We start from the raw sequence: 21,932 nt of genomic DNA, 5'->3' as shown, positions 1-21,932 counted from the left end.
TGCAGATGTTCTTTGTGTCTTTTTTATTGAAAATATATAACCAAAGTTTTCCTATGGAAAATAGTATCTAACGAAATGAAATAATTTGTGTAAAATGTAGTTCTTATATATTAAGCATGTCATTTAATTGTTTGTTTGTTGTTGTGGTAAAAACTCCTCCAACTCAGAATCTTCAATTTCACACAGTCGAACCGAAATGTTGCTGTTGGATCCAATTTCTCCGACAGTGCATGGAAATAGGTATGCCTCCTCTGAATTTTCTGCATAATTAGAGAGAATCGTGATATTTGTAAGATATGTAAAGGCATTTCCCTTGCTTACCACTTATCGTCCTCCTGGTTTTTATTTCCATCCTAGAAATCGGCCCCTCGGTCATAGAGCTTTCCCCATCGGTCTCACTTGGAAAATGCATCGTCGGTAAATACGAATCAGGATGTCTTAAATATACTTTGCCTGTGGAATAGATCAGATATGGACATTTTGAAGTAAGATTCTTGTAACATTTTATGTGGTTAATATGCAGTAACAAATATTTTTAATTTAATACAGGTTCAGTATAAAAAAAGCATTGACCTAAATTTATAAATAACCATTGGACTATTACTTATAATGAATACAAAACTTACACGAATGACTAACTTTCGACGGTAAAGGCACTGATTGCATGAAATGAAGTAGTTTAATAGGTTAGTATACAAAGATGTTATTTGTTAGAAAGTTTAAAGGAATAACAAAATTACTTATAAGAGGAAAGAGTTAGATATTGTGTGCAATATGTATTAAATAAATTGTTGAAATTATAAAATGAAAAATGAACTGCGATTTTGTAACAGCCAATAAGATAAATCAGCTTGTTATGAACATAAACATGAAAACGTTTAGTGATAATAATCAATTCCTTTTTTTTTTTTTTTTTTTTTTTTTTTGTATTTTATTAGATGCATTTAACATTTTAACGAAGGGTTTTACCTGTATTTGATTTATAGTCTTCATTCTCGATATTATTAAAAGAACTCAGTCTTGAAAGTGGCTGATTACTTGATCTTGGCAACATAAACGGCTCCAAGCAGCTCTCTGCCTCCGAGTCCAAATACTCCGATCCGATATCCTCATTCAACGCGGCTATATCCCTCGTCGGATCAACATCTCCGTCTTCCCCTTTTGGTGGTGAAATCAGTTATTGGTCCGGGAAACGAGTTTTAAATTCTATACTTACTGTGCACGAAAAAGGCTTTCTTCGACTTGGACTCGTTGCTATCGTTGCTGTGTAAGCTCGACGAATCAGCTATTTCTGCTCCAGGAACTTCGGTTATATCTGGCAAGGGATTATGGCTTTTGCGAACCCAGTCGGAACAGTCCCAATGATACTGACCATTGGCAAGAGCTGAATAATCAACGAAATTCGCACTGGAAGAGTGGCACACGTTGGGCATTTCAACTTGGATTAGTTTCCCAGTTGAAAAGCGACTCACAGATGGTCCGAAATCCCGTTTAAGTTCTGAAATAAAGAGCAGGTTAATATTTGCTTTTGCTATCTGACACTAAGAGGCATTGACTTACCATTGTTCAGTTTATTTTCACTGAAGGTTCTTAAATGCATTTGCTCGCACCATTCTTGTTTGTAGGCATTATCTGCATCGGTTGAATGGCAGGAGTTTATGTTCACATGCTGTTTGTTTCGATTAACCTTCTGGTACTCGAATGGCACATTTTCCAGTTCATCGCCGGCCGAACCGTAGCTACGCAAGATGTCTAAGTTATTTACAAAATTCCTATTGCTCAGGACTAGGTTGTCATTTGGAACTGCTGTGTAGCTAATTGGACGCTGGTTAACCTCCAAGTTACTCAACTTTACGTTTGGTTTGCAGTAATTGTCCTTGTCCACCAGTGAGTTCAAGTTCGCCTCCTTGTACGACGACTTGTTCTTGTCCTTTTCTAGTCGGTTCCTTCGCTTTGAAGAGGAACTCCTCTTCAACACCACGCAACACAGGACACAACTGATGATGACCAGTACCACGGCCACGCCGGAAATGATCCCGCTAATGTGCTCTATAGAAAAGTTCTTCAGCTTTGTAGAAATAGAGTTCGAATACAGGGGATCGCCGCAGCTGGCTCCTGTGAGATAAGATGGACAAATGCAACGGAAACTTCCGGGTTCATTGATGCAGGTCGCTCCATTGCCGCACGGCTGGTTCTCGCACTCATCCACATCGATCTCACAAGTGGGTCCCGTGTAGCCGCGGCACATGCAGTGCGATATTCCATCGCCTTCCTCGCAAATGCCACCGTTTTTGCACGGGTTCGGCGTGCAGAACTTGCCGTACTCACACCTCTTTCCGGATAAGTGGATGGGACACGTGCAGCTGTAGTTGTTCGGTCCGTGGTAGTCGCACCTGCCGCCAAACAAGCAGGGTCCCGATGAGCAAGGGTCCAAATCAATCTCGCAATGCTTGCCGGAATATCGGGGCTGACAGGCGCATTCAAACACGTCCGTATCGAGTTCCTTGCAGATTCCACTATTGGCACACGGCTGAGATCCGCAAATGCCCAGGCGCACCAGAACATTCGACGGATCGCACTTGAACTCGACATTCGTAAAACGTTTCAAGGCAGCAATGGTACTCCCACCGGAAATGTACAATGGCAGCGACTCTTTGGCTATTTTGATGTTTGCCATGCAACCGATGAAGCCACGCTGAATATCCTCGTAGCCAATTATCGATGGATGCGGACGAACCTCGGCGCCTACAAAGATATCGTTCGACTGGATGTTCAGGATGCCATTCACACCCGGAGCACTGCCATGGGAGACGTGCTTGTTGTCCACCATCACTTTGGCACTATTGAGGGACCGCTCTAGGCTGATTTGATGCCACTCGCCGTCAGAGATGTTAATGCTGGACACACTGATGACTCCCTCGCCCGAGCCCAAATCGAATCTGTACTGAACAGCTCCGTTTATGATCTCCAGGATGTTGTAGTCCACCTTGCCGCTGGCATACAGCAGAGTCCCAGTTTGTTGCACAGTTCTTATCTGCAGGGAGTAGGAAAACCCGTTTTCCAGCGTGAACTTCGCCTTCACCTTGTTGATCTTGTAGTGGGCATAGCTCTTTCCGCCAAAGGACACCGCAGTGAATAGACCCATGTCACAGGACTCATTGCTGCACTTCGAAGACTTCCGCTCGCAGTAGGTTCCTGAAAATCCCTTGGGACACACACATTGGTAACCCAAAGCCGAGCCAGACGGCATGCAGATCCTCTGCGGGGAACATGGATCCGTGGAGCAGGCATTCACAGTCTCTTTGCAGTGCTTTCCATCGAATCCTGGTCGACAGACACACGTATTCACCGGAATGTAAGATGGAGCAGCAAAACTAATCACATCCGTAAAGGTGGTGGTAACGTTGTTCTTCAGGATCTGTAATATCTGTTTGCATTCCCCGTGAACGCAGTCGTTTTTGTTGCTTTGACAGGTGGATGGTAGTACATCCTCCACCACCAGGTTGGTTTCGTTTTCAATCTCGTTCTTCTTGTCTATCAGTGTCTGCCGAATTTCATCACTTGTGAAGAATTCATCGGAATCGGGTATTATTTGCTGCTTTCGCACTGCAAACACCACGTTCAAATCGGAGTCAATGGACCTGGCTCGTCGATTACCCACAGCATGTTGTGATGCTTTTTGATAATCCGATTGAAGGGTGATGAGAATTACATCCTTTTGGCGACATCGCATTATATTGCGAATGGAGCGCATAAAGGTTTTCCTGTGACTCAGCAGAAACTCAGATGCTGAAATCCTTCTGAATCGAATGACAACCGACTCTTTTAGCATATCATTGGTTACCAGTTCCACGTTGATTTTGACAATGGAGAACACATGAAATTTACCATCCGAAACGGACACATTTAGCTTGTACAGACCAATATCCAGGTTGGATATGGCATAGATCTTTCCCGTGTTGTTGGAAATGTTGAACAGCTTCGAGCTCTGATACATGTCATCGGGACCGGACACCAAACTAAAGTTCAATTCATCATACTTGTCCTGATCCGAGGCATGAACTTTGCCAATGAATGCGCCCGAAAAATCGTCCTCGAATGAATTTATGGTTACTTCTAGGGGTGTGACAATGGGCGGGTATTGGCTTTCTTCAATTATTTTCACAACCACCCAGGCATCGGAATATAATGGAGGTGTGCCGTTGTCGAAAACTCGAACTTGAATCACGAATTCGTCCTGCAGATTGTGATTAAATCGCGAGGCCGTTCTCAAGGAACCATCTTGCTCCAGCCGGAAAAGCCCACCCTCATTTCCAGACCTAATATCGAAGGTGTATGGCGTGGTATTGGGTGTTTCGTCTGCGTCTGATATCTTGAAGGTAAGGAATACATAGCCCAGAAGTCGGTTTTCTTGAAGTACTACACTGTAGTTAGAGCTGGAAAATATGGGTGCATTATCGTTAGTGTCCAAAATGTTTATATTGATTGGAACACTGTTGCATCTCTGAGGATCTCCCTGATCACAGGCTTGAATTTCAAGAGTGTAGTGCGAAATAGTCTCACGATCTAATGGCCTCGAAACGCTAATTGTTCCGTTTTTCGGATCTATTGAAAACTGGCCTATATTGTCGCCTCTTTCAATGTTGTAAGTTACAAGACCATTTACATCTGAATCTTCGTCCGTGGCTTTGACGTCCAGAATCTTGGAGCCCACGAAAATATCTTCATTGACATTAATGCGGTACAGGTTTTGCAGAAACGTGGGACTGTTGTCATTAATGTCCAGAATAGAGATGTTCACATATGCATTGTTGCTAAGCGGTGGAGTGCCGCCATCGATTGCTTGAATGGTCAAGAAGTAAAACTTGGACATTTCATAGTCCAAGGTTGCATTTAGCACCAAGTCGCCCGTCGTGGAATCCATTTTGAACTTCCCCTGCTCGTTGCCACTCATTATGAAGTAGTGAATATCCGCATTTACCCCAATATCTATCGAAGTGGCATAAACTTTGCACACTTCTGTGCCGTGTGTGGCGTTTTCCAGAATTTTGCACGAATACTGACGCATACTGAACTCGGGTGGATTGTCATTAATGTCCAATATGTTCACAGCAACTGTTGCAATGGAGTGTAGTTTTGGAACGCCACAGTCCTCCGCCTTCACAGTGAGATTAAACAATGAAATTGTTTCACGATCGAGACTTTTGTGCAGCCTTATGATACCAGTCGATTTTGATATTTTGAAATAATCATGGTTTTCACCCATTAGCGAGTATTTGATTTGTCTATTTACCCCGAAATCCTTATCCATCGCGTGCACTTTCGTGATCAATGTGTTCAGTTGTGCATCCTCGGGTACACTCACTCTATATTGAGCCATTGAGAAAATGGGCATATTGTCATTTATGTCATTGACCGTGATGATTATTTCCGAGAAACACTCTTGCGTAAAGTCCTTGCCATCCTGTACATGTGCGACCAATTTGTACTTGGGGGTTGTCTCCCGATCCAGTGCGCTTGCCACCTTCAGGATGCCACTTTCCTTTCCTATACTGAAGTCGTCCGCACCTTTGCCCGAAAGATAGAAGCGCAGTTTGCTTTGAAAATCAAAGTCAATCGCCTTGACCTCAACGAGTGTAGTTCCAATCGAGATTGATTCATTAGTGGAGATATGATAGCGGGGTTTTAGGCAGTAAGGCGTATTGTCGTTTATGTCTTTTACATCTATTTCCACATTGGCTTTGGCAGTGAATTTTCCATCAGTGGCTATTATGCTTAAGTTGTAGAACATGAGTTGTTCGCGATCTAATGGTTTGGCAATAAATAACTCTCCGCTCTTACCGATCTGAAACTGGGCTTGCTTGTCCCCAGAAACGATAAAGAAATCCATTTCCTGTTTCTCGATATCGGGATCAATTAGGAGTAAGTTGATTAAAACCGTGCCAGGCAGCGCGTTTTCGAAAACAGAAAGCCCTTCGATAGGCAACTTAAATACTGGTGCGTTATCATTATAGTCTACGATTTTGATAGTTACAGGTACTTTTGCATCATGCTTTGGGTGGCCATTATCGGCAGCAATTACTTTGAAATTGTACTCGGACTGAACTTCTCTGTCCAAGGAGGTTAGCAAGGTGATCCAGCCAGAGTAAATGTCAATGTCAAAAATATTTTGAATGTTTTCAGTATCACTTTCCAAGTAGTAGCGAATGTCGCCATTTGGCCCAGTGTCCGCATCTGTGGCCGATACTTTCACCAAGGATATCACCTTTTCACTGTTTTCCGCAACACTGGCACTGTAGAATGTGTTGTCAAACTTGGGATAGTTATCATTTTCGTCCCTAACGTCAATCAAAACATCAGCGTAGGCGAAAAAAACGGGAACCGTGGAAGTTTCCGCCACTACAATCAAATTGTGCGACTCTTGCTGCTCCCTGTCCAATGTCTGCTGAAGGATCAGTTCACCACTATCGGATATCATGAAGTGATCCTGATCCGCTGCTATTGAGAATTTGAACGTATAGTTTCCAATCATATGTAGCTTCGTTAGCACGGTTCCTGGTGGCGTTGACTCTATGATCTTTAGTAGAACTGACGATTTCTCAAAAGTGGGAATATTGGCATCAGTCTCGATTATTTCGATTGACACTGGAACTTCCGAATGAAATTGAGGTTCACCGCGATCGGAAGCGCGAACGAAAAACTGATATGAGTTCACTCCGTAAGATTCCGCCTTGCTTTTAAACACAATATCCCCAGTTTTCTCGTTGATTTCGATTACATCCTTTACTGCCTTATCGTTGGATTTTTGAACAATTTGGAAATGCACCGATCCATTATCAACAATATCGTCGTCTTTGGCTTTGACCTGTAAGTAAACAGTTCAAAGTTCTTTAGTAGGGACTACTTAAAAGGACATTCACTTCTTACCGTCAGGATAGTTTGGTTTGCTTCCACTGTTGTGCTAACAACCATTTTGTATTCCTTCAATAGGAAGTAAGGAACGTTATCGTTCACGTCGACGACTATGACCTTGAGAGAGGCAAATCCGAATTTTCCGCCACCGTCGGACACCTTCAGTAGCACCACGTACTCATCCTTTTTTTCACGGTCGAAAGTTACTTTTGAGGTTATTACACCCGTCGTTTGGTCGATGAGAAAGATTTTTTTCATTTCCTCCGAAACTATTTCGTAGTAAAGATTGGCGTAGGTGCCAAAGTCTCCATCCGATGCTTTTACCTGAAAACAAAAAACAGTTATCGTTACACAAGTCTAACAGCCAATTTATTAATCTATTAAAGTACCGTGATTATATTATGACCGTGTAGCAAGTTTTCAGGTACTTGAGCCTCATAAGTACTTTGATCAAACAGTGGACTGTAAACGTTTTCTGGCAATAAGGATATTTTGAGCCGGGCATATGCCGTATGAACTCCATCGGAGACGGAAATATTCAAGACTGTGCTACTTTTATCAGTGAAATTTAACATATTTTGAAGGGAAATCACTCCTGTTAGCTTATCAATACTATAGGTTTGCAATTCATTTCCGTAAACAATTTTGTATTCCAGAGAATCGGTATCGGAAATATCCTTATCGTATGCTTTAGGTAAAGCAACAAATTGTCCACGAACAGCTGCCACTGACACTTTGGTGAAGTACGACGGCTCAACGAAACATGGAGCGTTGTCGTTTAAGTCTTTAACTGGAATAATAGAATCATAAATTAGTTTGTAAGAGATAAAGCGACATAGAATTCTACCTGTTATAAATACGTTTGATCGGGAACTTAATGATGGCGATCCATGGTCCTTTACGTTAACGACTATATGATGATACTTGATTTGTTCATAGTCCAATGGAGTCTTTAAATACAGATTTCCGTCTGTGACGTCAATGTAAAACAGTTCTGAATTATTTTGCCCATTAATGGACTCAATGTAATAGGAAAGTTTTGCATTTGCTCCCGAGTCGTTATCAGTTGCATTAATCTTCAGAATTTGTGTTCCAAACGATGCATTTTCCGGAATGGTTAGGTTGTATATATCACTCTCAATTTCTGGATAGCAGTCATTGACATCCATAATGGAAACAGATAAAACGACTTCAGCATAAACACCAGAAAGACTGTCAGTCGCTCGAATGGAAACATCGTGTGAGCTTATTTTCTCGTAATCCAATTCATTTACGACAAAAATTGATCCTGAAATTAAACATAAGCTTAGATAATTTTGAAATGAAACAGATGGGGCTGATTGATTATACCCGTGTTGTAATCAATTTCAAACGATTGACTCTCGGAAGATATTGTGTAAATTAAACTCCTTCCCAGGGGACTTTCTGCTTCAATGGATACGGAAAGGGCTGAGTACATTTCCACGTCTTCCTTGACGCTAACAGTATAAAACTGCTTTTCAAAAACGGGCATCGAACGATCTATAACCTATAATGAAAAAAGCAGTTTGTATTGAAAAGTTTCCTTTTGTTTTCGGAAGAAAACCAACCTTAACCTGCAGAGGAGCTTCCGAGGAGCATGGTGTTATGGCGCCATCATAGGCAGCCACTGTCAATTCATAGTTTCGGTTATGACCTTCGACATGCTGCTTTATGGATAACTCCCCAGATTTGCGGTCCAGTTTGAACAACTCCCCATTGCCCTTCTTAAGTTCGTACCGAACTTCGCCGTTTTCTGCACTGTCCAAGTCAATGGCCTTGACCTGCATAATAATCGTTCCTTTTGGATCGTCAATAGAGACTGTGGCATAATAGGGCATATTGACAAACAAGGGGCAATTGTCGTTCACATCCAAGACGGATATATCTATGGACGTTACTGCTCTGCGAACATTTGAATTCATGCCGTCGTATAGCATTGACTTTGCTTCCACGAAGAGTCTGTACAAATCCTTTACTTCGCGATCGAAAATAACTCCAGTGGTTTTTAGGGCTCCCGAACTGATTCCAATATCAAACAATTGTGTTGGGTTCAGGATGCGATACTCAACGTTTTCGTCCAGTGTGTTTCCTATTACGTTCACCAATCCAATGGTAGCTACCTTTGTGTTATTTTCAAATGCAGAAAATCTGTACGATTCACGTTGGAATGCGAAATTCGAATCGATGGCGGACAAAACCTTAATTTTAACTATTAAAATTGCAGAGAAAATTCCGTCGGAGGCACGGACGTGCAAGGCATAGTCCCGATCATTTTCGTTATTTAGTATTTCAAAATTTCTAAAAAAAAAAAAAGGTATGTTTTATGGTCTAAATAAATATTGTAGCTTAGTTTACCGTGTTGTAATTATTCCGGTGTATTTTTCGATCTGGAAACATTCGTTGGTGTTTCCATCCACAATATCAAACCTTAAGGTATCGTTATCAGCATCCTTTGCGCTAACTTGTCTTACAAACACATTCTCAAAAGTTGGAAGGAACAAAGTTACATTGAGTTCACGCTCATTAAATACTGGAGGACAATCGTTAACATTTATGACACGAATCGTCACATGTGCAGTTGTAGTGGAATGTAGTTTGGGCTTTCCCATATCACTAACCTAAAATATACAAAATTTGTACACAAAAATCCAAAGCTATTTTCTTCTTAATTTACCGTAACGTCAAAGGTATAACCAGCGTTTGTTTCATAGTCCAATTGTCGTAACAGTTCAATAGCGCCAGTTGTCGAATCTATTTTAAAAAAGTTTTTTGCCAGATCGTCAACTATGTGGTATTCAACCATTCCGTTTACTCCGACATCCGCATCCTTAACTTGTAATGTTAAATGACTGAAGAACAAATATATTATTGTTGATACCGCAATGGAGGTCAAACTACGAAAACTTACTCTTTTGATGAGTCGTGTACTTTCAGTACGTAAGATCCAATAGCGGCGGATTCGGGTAATGCTCCAACATATTCATTTTGAACGAAATACGGAATATTATCGTTAGCATCTAGGATATGTATAATTATATTTTGGCAGGATGACTCGGCTGCCATATTGGTTCCTTTAACCGTAAGGTTGAATACTCTGGGATAACAAAAATTGTATTAAAAATAAAATTGTATTACAATTTATTGCTTACTTGATGGATTCATAGTCGATATTTCCATTGATAACAATAACTCCAGTAGATGGGTTAATGCGGAAGCTTTCGTTGATGTTGCCGGAAATAATATTGAAGAATATGGATGACGACGACCGAGCGGTGACTTGAGTAACAAATGTTCCGATGGGCAGGTTTTCGAATATTTCAATGGCAATGTTGTTGGTTGGGAACTTCGGAGGATCGTTCTCGGACATGGTGACAATGATGTGTACCGGAATCTGCGATGACAGCGGTGGATTTCCCAGATCTACGGCCTTCACTTGAAGCATGTACTCCTGGATCTTGTTGATATTCAAGTTGCCAGCCAATGTGATTATACCGAAAGTCGGATCAATCTCAAACACACTACCCACGTTACCCGTGATAATCGAGTACTGGATCTCGGCATTGTGACCACTATCTCTATCTATGGCCCTCACTTCGGCTAACTTAGAGCCAATAGCTGCGCTTTCGGGAACCTTACTTTGAATTATTTTAGCAGTAAATTCTGGATGATGGTCGTTGTGGTCATGCACGTTTACAATTATCTTGGCATAGTTTCTTTTTCCAGGCGCTCCTTGATCCTTAACAAAAACGATGAGTATATGCTGCGCAGTCTTTTCAAAATCCAATCTCTGAGTGACAATGACATTTCCACTTATGGAATCGATTCGGAACAATGCCAGCGACGACGGATCCTGAGTTGCGTGCAGGTGATAGAATAGCTTCTTGTCCTCATCTCTGTCAGTGGCGTGGAGTTGCATTATAACTGATTCCTCTTCAATATTTTCGGATATATTGACATGATACACATCTTTAGCGAACTGAGGGGGGTTGTCATTAATATCGATCACTTGAACCAAAAGATTAGTAAACGCTGTGAATGTGCCATCAGTGACGCTGATAGTCAGATTATAGGACTGTTGGGTCTCGTAGTCCAAATATTTTGAAAGCAGTATGTTTCCGTTGTCTTGGCCAATGTAAAAGGTATTGTCGTCATTGCCATCTATAAAAATACATTCGAAATATCATTAGGTATTCAAAACGTGGATTAACTATTTAACTTACTGGAAATGTTGTACCACAGCTGGTCGTTGTCATCATCGACAGCTAAAATTTGAGTGACCAAAAATCCAGGCTTGTCATTTTCCGTAAGATCAACGACATTTTCGGATGTCTTTCTGACTATCAACGGTGCATTTTGGGAATTAGGATTTACAGGAACTACAACAATATTAACTCTAGCAGTTTGACTCTTTTTAGGAATTCCGTTGTCCTCAGCCTTGATGTGAATCTCAAACTCATTGTCGGAGTCCAATGGTTTTGCTATATGTATATGGCCCCTTTGGCTATCGATGCGAAATTTATTCTTACCCTTTCCGGACTTAATTGAGTAGGTAATTCGACCATTTTCGCCACTGTCGCTGTCGATAGCGTGAACCTAAAAACCAATAATTTAGCTGACCATTTTCGGTAATTCAACATTGAAAGCCTTAGGCATACCTGAAAAATAGATTGATTGACTGTGGCTGAAGACGGAACTTGCACCTTGTAGACCCTTTGGTCAAACTCGGGGCTGTTATCGTTAATATCCAGTACTGACACAACGATTCGCGATGTAGAAGATAGTACTGGAGATCCGTTATCTGATATAGCCACCTGAAAAAAAATTGTATCAGCTATTTGGATTTATAACTATAAATGGAAAAGCGAACAAACACACCTCCAAAATATGTTCCGCTTGATTTTCTCTATCCAATTTGCGTTCTGTCGTCTTAATCACTCCTAAGAACATGAACAATTAGGAAAAAATGTTTATAACTAAAGCTTATATTCGTACCTGTTTTCGAATCAATTTCAAAGTACCCGACAAGATTTCCGGAAACTATGTTATATGTTATAGTCTGAGTGGGATCTATATCGGGATCGAAAGCCTTTAGGGTAATGATCTCCACATTTTCCACACTGGCTTCCGTGACATTAACGTAGTACACTGGTTTGTCCGTAAGAGGAATGTTATCGTTTTCGTTTTCGACTTGTATGTAAACCTAATGATTAAGTGCAAGTAAGTTTACGGGACAACTTTAGATATATGAATTTACTCACTTCCACACAATTGCTGAGGGGAACTATTGCGCAATCCTGTGCACAGAGCGTCAGCCAGTAAAAGTTTTTCGTCTCCGCATCGAGTTGCGACAAGGAAGTTATTGAACCTGCTCAATATATTTTTGCATTAATCCGTCTAAGATGTCATACGAAGGCAATACAAACCTTGGTCGTTAACCGCAAAAATTCCCAGTCCATCGCCACCTGTTATTGAGTACGTGATCTTGGAGTTCAGGTCCACCGTGTCCATATCCCGTGCTGTGACATTCATTACGAACGTTCCCTTCGGCTTGTTCTCCTTTACCTTTCCCTCGTACACAAAGTCGTCGAATTCGGGCGCAAATCGGTTCTCGTTGACGTCGATGATCATTATTACGATGGACATGTCCGAAGTTAGAGAGGGATCTCCGCCATCGATGGCACTGACAATAAGGTTGTGCACTTGTTTGTTCTCATAGTCCAGATATCCTTGAGTCCTAATTGCACCCGTGTGCTTATCGATTCTGAATAGTTCCTCATCCTGGGTCTCCTCTTTCAAAGAGAATTGGATCTCGGCATTGGGTCCAATATCTTCGTCCACCGCCTCGATTACGGCCAACACTGTTCCACGGGGCAGATCTTCGCGCACCTTAAATATGTACTCTTGCACTCCGAAAACGGGCGCGTTGTCGTTGACATCGTCGACCAGGACGTAAACCAATGCCTCCGAGGATAGCACGGGACTGCCACCATCCTTGGCAGTTATGTGAAGAGCGTAGTTATCCTGCTTCTCGCGATCCAGTGGTTTGTTCAGACGAAGACATCCCGTAGTAGCATTTACTGTGAAATCGCTGCACTCAACCGACAGGGCATATGTCACCTGAGCATTGATTCCAGAATCCGCATCCGTGGCATGAAGGCAGTGTACCACAGTTCCTATCCTGGCGCTCTCAGTCAGCCGGAAGGTGGCCAACGTCTTCTGAATAACCGGGCGATTATCGTTCACGTCGAGGATCGTTATTGGCAACATTTTTGACGTCGATTTGGTCGGGTTACCCAGATCGTAGACGGTGATGTTGAGAACATATTCATTTTGACGCTCTCTATCCAAATATCCAATAATCTGCAGTTCACCGCGGTCTGGATCAATACGAAAAACCGAATCGTAGTCCCCGTCTGAAATTGCAAATACCAGCTTTCCATTGTAGCCCAAATCGCGATCTTTGGCCTCTATCCAAGCAACTGTTTCGCCCAATTGGACACTTTCGTTAATGGACAGCTCCTGAGGGAAGTTCACGAACTCTGGTCTATGCACATTTTGGCCATATCGACTGGGTGTTAGAGACAAGTCACTGAAAACGGATGGCGATGCACTCTTTACATTGTTTTTTTCGGCCAACGATAATGTTTCCGCCAATCTCCTGGCCACGCCGGTTTCCCGGCACTCAAAGGATCCAAAACCATGTAGAATACTGGAATCTCCACCCAAATCTTCGGGCATTAGGTGTACATTGATGATCAAGTCATCGGAAAAGTGGGTGCCGTCCGTGGCGGAAACTTTGAGAATACGGTTTGTTAAGGTTGTTTTCTTCAGGTCGCAGGAAATAGACAGGGAACCCGATGTGGGGTCCAAGTTAAAGCAGCCATCCTCGTTGCCGTCGCTCAACCTATAGGATATTATATCGCCTGCATCAAAGTCAATGGCTGAGGTAACGAATACCTCGGTGCCCATCGGCGCCGATTTGGTCACTTTGCCATAGCAGTTCACACGTTCAAACTGCGGCCGATTATCGTTGATATCCTTGACGACGATGGACAGTTTGATTTCCGTCTGTCTTCTGTACGGCAATCCCCAATCGGATGCACGGATTATCAGCTCATAGTTACGCTTCATTGTTTCAAAGTCAAGCAGTGATGTGGTCTTAACTATACCGCTAAAGTGATCGATTTCAAATGGAACCGCATTTAGATTGGCAATACTATACGATATGTATGAATTTTCACCAGAATCCCTGTCCTTGGCAGTAAGCTTCACAACAAACGAGCCAGCCAAGTTGTTCTCATTGATACTAATGACCTTATTGACATTCTCAAAAATGGGATCATTGTCGTTCATATCCTGTACGCTGATTTTCACCTTGGCTGAAGATTGTTTCCGCGACCCAACATTTGCCTGATCAATGGCGGAGACTGTTAAGGTATAACTTGACTTCTTTTCGGCATCCAGTTGCTTTGCTGTGTACAACATTCCCGAATCGGGATTAATTCGGAACTCGTCGCCCTCATTTCCACCCACGATTTCCAAGTAGACCAATGCATTTTTGCCCAAATCTGGATCGCTTACTTTGAGCCTTATCACAGGCATGTTAATGGGTGCCGTTTCTGGAATGGATACTTCGTAAATCTCCTGTGTGAATATGGGTATATTTTTGCTCTCGGGCTTGATTTGAATCGGAACGGATTTGTAGGCGAATCGACGGGGAGTTCCGAGGTCCTCCGCCAGTAGGGTTAAGTTGTAAATGAAATGTTGCTGGTTAAGATGGGCAAACTGATTCAATTCGATGTAGTACTCGTCTTTGGTCTCCGCCGCCTTCAGAAGAAACGTGCCATCCGGATTTCCATCGACGATTTCCAATCGCCCTATGTTGCCATTTATCCCAGTGTCTTTGTCGTTTACTCGTACAATTCCATAAATCAAAGGGTTTGATGTTGGCGTCACGCTCGAGAAGGTTTTCGTGAAAATCTCTGGAGCGTAAAAGTTAACCTGTTTCACCGAAATACTAACCTTCGTCTTGCTGGCCTGGTGGTTCTGATGGTTCACCCATGATCCCCGATCGTAGGCCACCACCGTGAGCTCGAAGTGCGAGTTCTCCGCATACTGAAGCTGCTGCAGGAGAGTAATTTCGCCAGTTGTTGGATGGATAGCAAAGTATTCACTATCCATCAGGAGGCTGTAGTAGATTTCCCCATTGATGCCGAGGTCAGCATCGTCAGCTGTGACCTTTAAAATACTTTGATATTTGGGCGTGTCCTCCGGAATAACAACGGTGTACTGGGTCGGATAAAACAGCGGACTCAGGTCATTGCGATCCAGTACTTTGATGTGGATATTCGCCTCCGTTTCATAGCTTGATACATTTCGGTCGTGCAAATGTACATGTGCCTTCACTCTTATAACGTATTCCTCAGTTTTTTCTCTGTTTAGCACAACGTTATTTGTCCGCGTTCGAATCGCTAAGAAGGCAAAATCTCCGACCAGTTTCTCCTCGGCCTTAAATAGCTTCTCCTTATCGCCACTAATTATCCTATACTTAACCTCTGCGTTCAAGCCAACTCTCAGGCCGGCCAGTCTTTCATGCAATACTCCCTTGGCGTAAGTCTTGCCCAGACTATTTTCTGGTATGGTAACATTATATACACTATGGCTAAACCTATATAGATCTTGCAGTTGGTTCTCTAGTCTATACTCCAGGGTCGCCGTGTGCTTCTCATCGGCCTTGCTTTGTACAGTGGGGATCAACCATAGACTACACAGTAGTGAAATCCATTGGAGTATGGTGAAAGCTTTTCTTTTTACAGGAGTTACATATTTTTTAATCTTCATAGTAAACATATACTGCTCTTATTTCACATAATATCCTGCAACGTAAACGGAATGGTAATCATTTTGTTAGGCAGTGTTTATTTTGAACATCGTTTAATTATAGTAGTGTTTTCTCAAAGCCGAATTCGGTAATCCCATCCGAAGACATTGGTTTAAGCTCAATTTAGAATTAGGGATTTAAATATTAACGACCTACGAGGAAATATCTTAATTTTTTAATGTTCGTAATTAAACAAATTGTTAATCAGATAGGCACAACACAATGTAATGTAAATCACTCATTGCGAGGCGAAATCAAATATTCGGCTATTTAACACGTCCAGTTTTAACCATTTTTTATGGTACATAATACATTTACATAATACATATAATTCGCATAAAATGTGGAAATGCTCCAATGATGGGAAAGCATTTCAAACGGCGGACGAGATGGGCATCTCTACGTTTGGTGGAATTTGCAATCTTTCTTCTACATAATTGATTTAAAGTGCTCCATTTTGTCTAACCGATTATATCTACCAGCAACAATAGTCGTCTATTAAGTGAACTGTTCAGCTTCTAATTTTGGCAAATTTGCGCCACTGTTCACCTTCCTTTCAATCTGACAATAAGTGTTTAAGCTTAACAACTTTTGCAATGTACCTGATTTAAGGCTTAAGAATTGTGCACAAATGAAGCAAATTGTAAATATTATAACATAAATAAACAAAGAGGTAAAATTATAAGTACATTTCAATAATGTCACTCTTAAAAACTGCTTGTTCATATGGCACAAGCATAAATTTAAATTTTTCCCAAAAGATGATTGGGCGTCAAGTAAAATTGTAAGAGAAGCCTTCCGCAATCGATTTGACCTAGATTTTTTTTTTAAAGGGGCACGACCAGCTTATCAGCCACACTTCTGATGTCATTTATAGTAGTTTCTATAATTAGTTGGCTCGAAAATGCGTGATTAATGTAATTCACTTTGCTTCCAAAAACAAAACATTTTCTATCTTTAAGGCTTATTCACTTTTAAGGAAACACGAATAGAATTCAATGTAATAGAATGATATGACAATAACCGTTTAGAACATTTAAAAAAAACTGCTGAAGATAAACGGGTGTATGTCATGAAATTCTCATTTTGCACTTGTGTTATCTTTGAACTTTATTCATTAGTAATATTTTAGACACAGCCTACCAATGCCACCATAAATTACTCGAATTCCAAACGAATTATAATGTAATGATGCCCTACATTCTGGATGGTCTTCAAATTGTAAATAATCACAAGGAACGGGAATTTCTCCATATCTTGATATCCATGTAGTTAGGTTGTACGACACAAAGCCCTCTTACTTGACACCTTTGCCAGATAAGAAAAACTAATAAACCAATCGTGTGAAAAGTAAAGCTTCATTTTTCCTATAAAACTGAATAAAAGAAGTGTTTGAAATATTTTTCATAACACGTCGCTTTCAAGTCTCAAATTTATTGTTTACAAATTTAAAGAACCGTGAAGGTAACACTTTTAAAATGAATTTTCACTAGCACAGCAGATCAGCATAATCACTTGACTGAGGGAGCCACTTGTTGGGATGTTGGGAGTGGAAATTACGAGATTTTCGACTTTTCGATTCATGAAAACGTGAAGGTTGCGAAATTGGTGCGGCGCGTAGGTAAATATGAGTAATAAGACCCTAATACACACATATGTATGTACATATGTATAAGGCATGAAAAGAAGTCGAAACGGGTTAGCGAGCACAGGCCATGTGAATCACTGAGTGCTTTCAACTTTAATGTTTATTCAGAAGCAATGTCTGAGAACTCTTCTTAGCTTTTCTGGATTCTCACTCCAAAAATCAGTCCACAAAGTCACACCATTACGAGCACTAACTCCAATTTTTACATAGCAGTGCAGCATTTACATACATACATAGGCGATGCATATGTACATAGCACATCGGTGTACAAAGATAACATGTGTCTCTTTTTCGTGGGCCTAATTTTCCGATAAGGTAAGTAAACAAACACACGCACACACATCACTCCGAATCGCCGTGATAAACTTCGTGCACCTGGCACTGGGTATTTTATTGGCTTAAAACACAGAAATGCACAATTCTCGGTTGATATATCTTTTTGGAAAATGTTTGGTCCACATACAAACGCACTCAGGTACATATGTGTGTATACCTTTGTAATTTAGAGTGGATCCCACAACTTGTCTGGAACTATCTAATATTCGGTGTTTTCGCTGGTTGCTCGGTAACTTCGGGGGCGATCACTTTCATCGGTTTGTATTTTCATTCATCTCTGATTTCCGGAACTCTAGACGCGGATTACACACTCACATTAATTGGCAGCTGCATGTACATATGCACCACTAACTACGATCGCCGATAACTCCGCCCGCTATTGCTCTCTCTTGAAAATGCTAAAATCGATTGCAAGAATCGAATATTGCGAGACTCGATGACAGCACCGATAGTGCGTAGCCGATAATTTCCAGATCGATTATACTGCTAAGCGCGAATTGACACGAATTTAAGCGAGGCCTTTGTCTAATAAATACAAAATTTTCGAACAATACAAAAAAATCGCTTTAATAACCTTTCAACAAGTGGTCAAAACCAATTGTCAAGACTAATTAAATGTTTAAATTATTTGTATGTTCGCCAATAAAAATAAATTCTGAAACAAAATAATTTCCTTCACGAATAACTCTTTATCTTACGTTTTAAAGGGCTGCATTTAAGATAACAACAAAATTTGTAATATGGAGATATTATAAAAAATAATATTTTGGTTTTTGTCGAGTGCAATTTTAAAGAAAGCACTTAACTAATTAAAATGAAGTCCTATTTATTTGGTTCGCCTACAATATTGTTGTTGCTTTGGTTTCTTCTAAAGGAACATATCAAACTGATATGTGAAAAAAGTCTTTAAACTGTATCAAAATTTGGAAACAGCTTTATTTAAATGCTATAGTTTTCATTAAAAACATGGATCCCTGGCAATATATTTGGGTGTCAATTAAGGTTGATGCCCCCTAAAAATATCACAAATCACTAGGACGTATACAAGGAATGGAACCCTTTGGTTTCCCATAATCCTCATTGCAATGGCTTCGCAATTCAAGAAATGTAGCCCAGACCATCGCAGAAGTTTCCTGTGCGGAGGTGTATGTTGTGGTTTATTCCACTGATTTTTGGTTGGATATATTTGGTTTCTCATTATCTGTATCACCACAGGGGGTTATGCAACCCCAATTCACTGTTACACTTATATGTAAAGCAATATTATCGTGGACTATTGGTCAACTCGGACGTATTTGTGGCACACAACACGAATACGTACATATTTCTGCATTTTACAGATAAACATCACTTGCACTGGAAATGCGTATGGGCGCAGATACATTTATCGACTCGCGTATCGTCGCCTAAGCTCGAGTCATATTAACGGAACAACGCGACTTTCGATTGAAACATACTTTCCCTTCTCATTCAATTGCTACCGACGACGCACACCGTTTACTGCGATTTAAAGCAACTTAAACCGCAGTCAATGAGAACAGAAATTCAACTGATTCGACTTTTCGTTTCGAGGTCCTAACGAGTTGGGCCATGTCCTGCGCTTGCAACCTCCAGCTGCAACCTCCAACAGCAACTTCGAGCTCATCCGGACCAGCTTGAGCATGGAGCACCCCTATTTCCCCTTCTGTTATTGAGTCCTTTGACCCTCTCTGGTAAAAATATCCCAGCTTTATTGCGGAGAACATGCATATGTCTGACTTGTTACATGTTTTAGACAAATGTATTTGTTATTGCTAAATATTTTGTGAGGCTAGGAAAATGCTCCACTTCACTGTTAGATGCAATTTGTTGCCTTCTGCAGATTTTTATGTTTTATTTTTTTTTTTTCTATTATGTATTATTATTACTATTTATCAAAATATATTTATATTTTATAGAAACTTGGGCAATTTAATACGGCATTCCTGCGATAAAATCGATTTTATCAAACGCGCCATCTGGTGGGATTTTCATGTAAATTTCCCTCGACCGTAAAATAACAAAGTCGGTATTATTACGATAAAAAAAATACCAAGCGAAGCTAGATTTTACTTGCAAATACAGCATACAGCATTTATAGGACCTTCAAGCCTGTTATCCACTCTTTGGTCGACACTAAAACTTAACATTCTACAATAATTAGGCTGAAAATGAACAGGTAGAAATTATTTTACAACTTTTATTTCCGTGACAATGTTATTTGACAAGCCATTATACTTGGCTCACGGCATTGGTCTGATTAGCATTTTGCACGACTTCAGGGGATATCTATTACCAACATTCCAATTACCCCACCAAATGCCATCGGTCGTGTCCAACTCAACTTTGGAATTCCGATATTTTCCGTTCAAGTTACTGAAAAAGAATTATTTTTCAAAATCATTAAACAAAAACAAGTTCATACATACCAGTTCATTGTACCCCACCATTTCGATGATTCCATTGCAAACGGATTTCCAACAATAATATGGTTTATATGACTGCGAAATGCGTCGCCAGCATTTCCTGAGTATTCGCCAAGGGAAAGCAGTTTGTATTTCTGTTTTTCATCGCCAATAACAAAATTATCATATCTTGCATAAGCACTAGCATTGTCGAAATCGACGAGCTGGATATATAGTTCCATTCGTCGATGTGTCGTCATTTTATGCAATTTTTGTAGGCCAAGCCAGAACTCGCCACCCAAATCCCCACAGCCCGTTATTATATTTGATTCAGTGGCGTTATCGAAACTGCCATCGATTCTACGCTGGATTATCATCCAACCACGACCGGCAGAAGGAATATCCTCGAAAACTGAGGCAAAGGGTTCGAAATCAGGTAGTGTCACCAATTTAATTGAAGGCAACTTGGAAGAGCCCAGTAATACGAATTCATCGTGGTCCTTATTATTAACGTTATACTCAGACAATATCTCTGTCATTTTCACTATCTTTTCGTCCTTCGCCTTTACTGCACCTTCCAATTGCACAATTTTTAGCTTCGACTCGTCAATTTTGAATTCTAGTCTGGCGATTTCCGCCTCTTTTGAGTTCAAAATTTTCTCGATTTCAACAATCTGATCATTCCCCTCTCGAAATTTTCCATTTTCCATATTTAACTCCTTTCGTTCTTTCACAACTTTATCATGCGCTGGAGCACAATTTCCTCCATCGTTCTTCTTAATTGTAATCCTACTCAAGTCGAGATCACTTTGCAAGTCCATAATTTGAGTTTGTAACTTCTGTATGGTCATTTCTTTTGTTTGCGTTACTAAGTCAATCGACAATTGCAGGGTCTTAATAAAATCATCCTTATCCTTGATGCAGTTTTCAAGTATACTGCCCTTCTCCTGTTGGGCCTTCAGATTTATTTCAGCCTCCGCCAACTTTCGGGTGAGTTCCGATATTTTCCTCTCATCTTTTTTCTTATGTTTCAGCATTCCCCGTGCACTTGTGCCCACAAATTCCATTTCCGAATCACTGCTGCTCTGAAAAACGAAAGAGTATACAATATTCGCTGAGAACTATGTGCATGAATTCATGATTACGATCACTATCGGATCTGACTGAGTCTATTCAAAGACACTAGAATCGGAATTTGGGGAAGTACATATAAAGCGAAAAGTTTTTATCAAAGACATTAGAATAATAAAGACATTAGACATTATTATTTTAGTGTCTTTGATTTTTATTTTACTTGTGAATTTATATCAATACACCAAAAGAATTTTCAAATTTCTCACACGTTCTTCTCTATCTATGTAAGTAACGAGAATCGAGAAAAATCTTATTGCTCACCGAATTGTTCTCAGTGCTGGAATCTGGAGAGGATCGCGAATTCTGAGAAAAGTTGTTCTGGTCCTCCGGCTTCATGGGGATTAATTTATCAGCACCACGTTTTATCGTACCTAAAAGCACTCCAAACGGAATTTGCAATAATCCGTGCAATAAATTTAAAGATGTAAAGCAAGTGCCTATATTTGTAACAACTCAAAATACAAAAAAATCCGATGAATTGCACGTAGCTGTTTAGCTCTAAGTGTTACCAGATATGGACTGAGGGAGTTACGCAGTCCGGCTAGAACATGGCATAGGGGGTATTCCGTAAATTTAA

The 21,932-nt window shown here is 40.7% G+C and overlaps 2 protein-coding genes across 5 annotated transcripts; both read right to left on the bottom strand.

The window, feature by feature from the left end:
• Position 1: 1 nt before the first annotated feature.
• Positions 2-19,308, bottom strand: kug (kugelei). 3 transcript variants are annotated; one of them, NM_001031967.2, is made up of 22 exons: positions 17,956-18,025; positions 12,357-15,809; positions 12,192-12,298; positions 11,926-12,133; positions 11,809-11,870; positions 11,589-11,744; positions 11,154-11,526; positions 10,083-11,091; positions 9,842-10,027; positions 9,608-9,782; positions 9,289-9,551; positions 8,502-9,231; positions 8,263-8,440; positions 7,760-8,200; positions 7,302-7,702; positions 6,928-7,236; positions 1,561-6,865; positions 1,217-1,498; positions 970-1,158; positions 627-656; positions 322-453; positions 99-260 (listed from the first exon to the last, which is right to left on the bottom strand). In NM_001031967.2, exons 2-22 carry the CDS (start codon positions 15,781-15,783, stop codon positions 124-126), a joined length of 14,100 nt encoding a protein of 4,699 aa, NP_001027138.2. In that variant the 5' UTR covers positions 15,784-15,809; positions 17,956-18,025; the 3' UTR covers positions 99-123. The 3 variants fall into 3 exon arrangements, with proteins under 3 accessions (NP_001287126.1, NP_649171.3, NP_001027138.2); NM_001300197.1 differs by lacking the exons at positions 627-656; positions 17,956-18,025 and adding an exon at positions 19,120-19,308 and having other exon boundaries at positions 2-260; NM_140914.3 differs by lacking the exon at positions 627-656 and having other exon boundaries at positions 2-260.
• A 466-nt stretch (positions 19,309-19,774) lies between these two features.
• On the bottom strand, positions 19,775-21,873 carry CG7668 (uncharacterized protein). Of its 2 annotated transcripts, none has more exons than NM_168830.2 (3): positions 21,617-21,873; positions 20,246-21,306; positions 19,775-20,192 (listed from the first exon to the last, which is right to left on the bottom strand). In NM_168830.2, the coding sequence occupies exons 1-3, from the start codon at positions 21,689-21,691 to the stop codon at positions 20,060-20,062; spliced, it is 1,269 nt and encodes a 422-aa protein (NP_730478.2). In that variant the 5' UTR covers positions 21,692-21,873; the 3' UTR covers positions 19,775-20,059. The 2 variants fall into 2 exon arrangements, with proteins under 2 accessions (NP_730478.2, NP_649170.1); NM_140913.2 differs by having other exon boundaries at positions 20,005-20,192.
• Between the last annotated feature and the right edge of the window lie 59 nt (positions 21,874-21,932).

Source organism: Drosophila melanogaster, chromosome 3L (assembly GCF_000001215.4).
Source record: "Drosophila melanogaster chromosome 3L".
Taxonomy (NCBI): domain Eukaryota; kingdom Metazoa; phylum Arthropoda; class Insecta; order Diptera; family Drosophilidae; genus Drosophila; species Drosophila melanogaster.
This window is presented reverse-complemented; position numbering and strand designations above follow the sequence as displayed.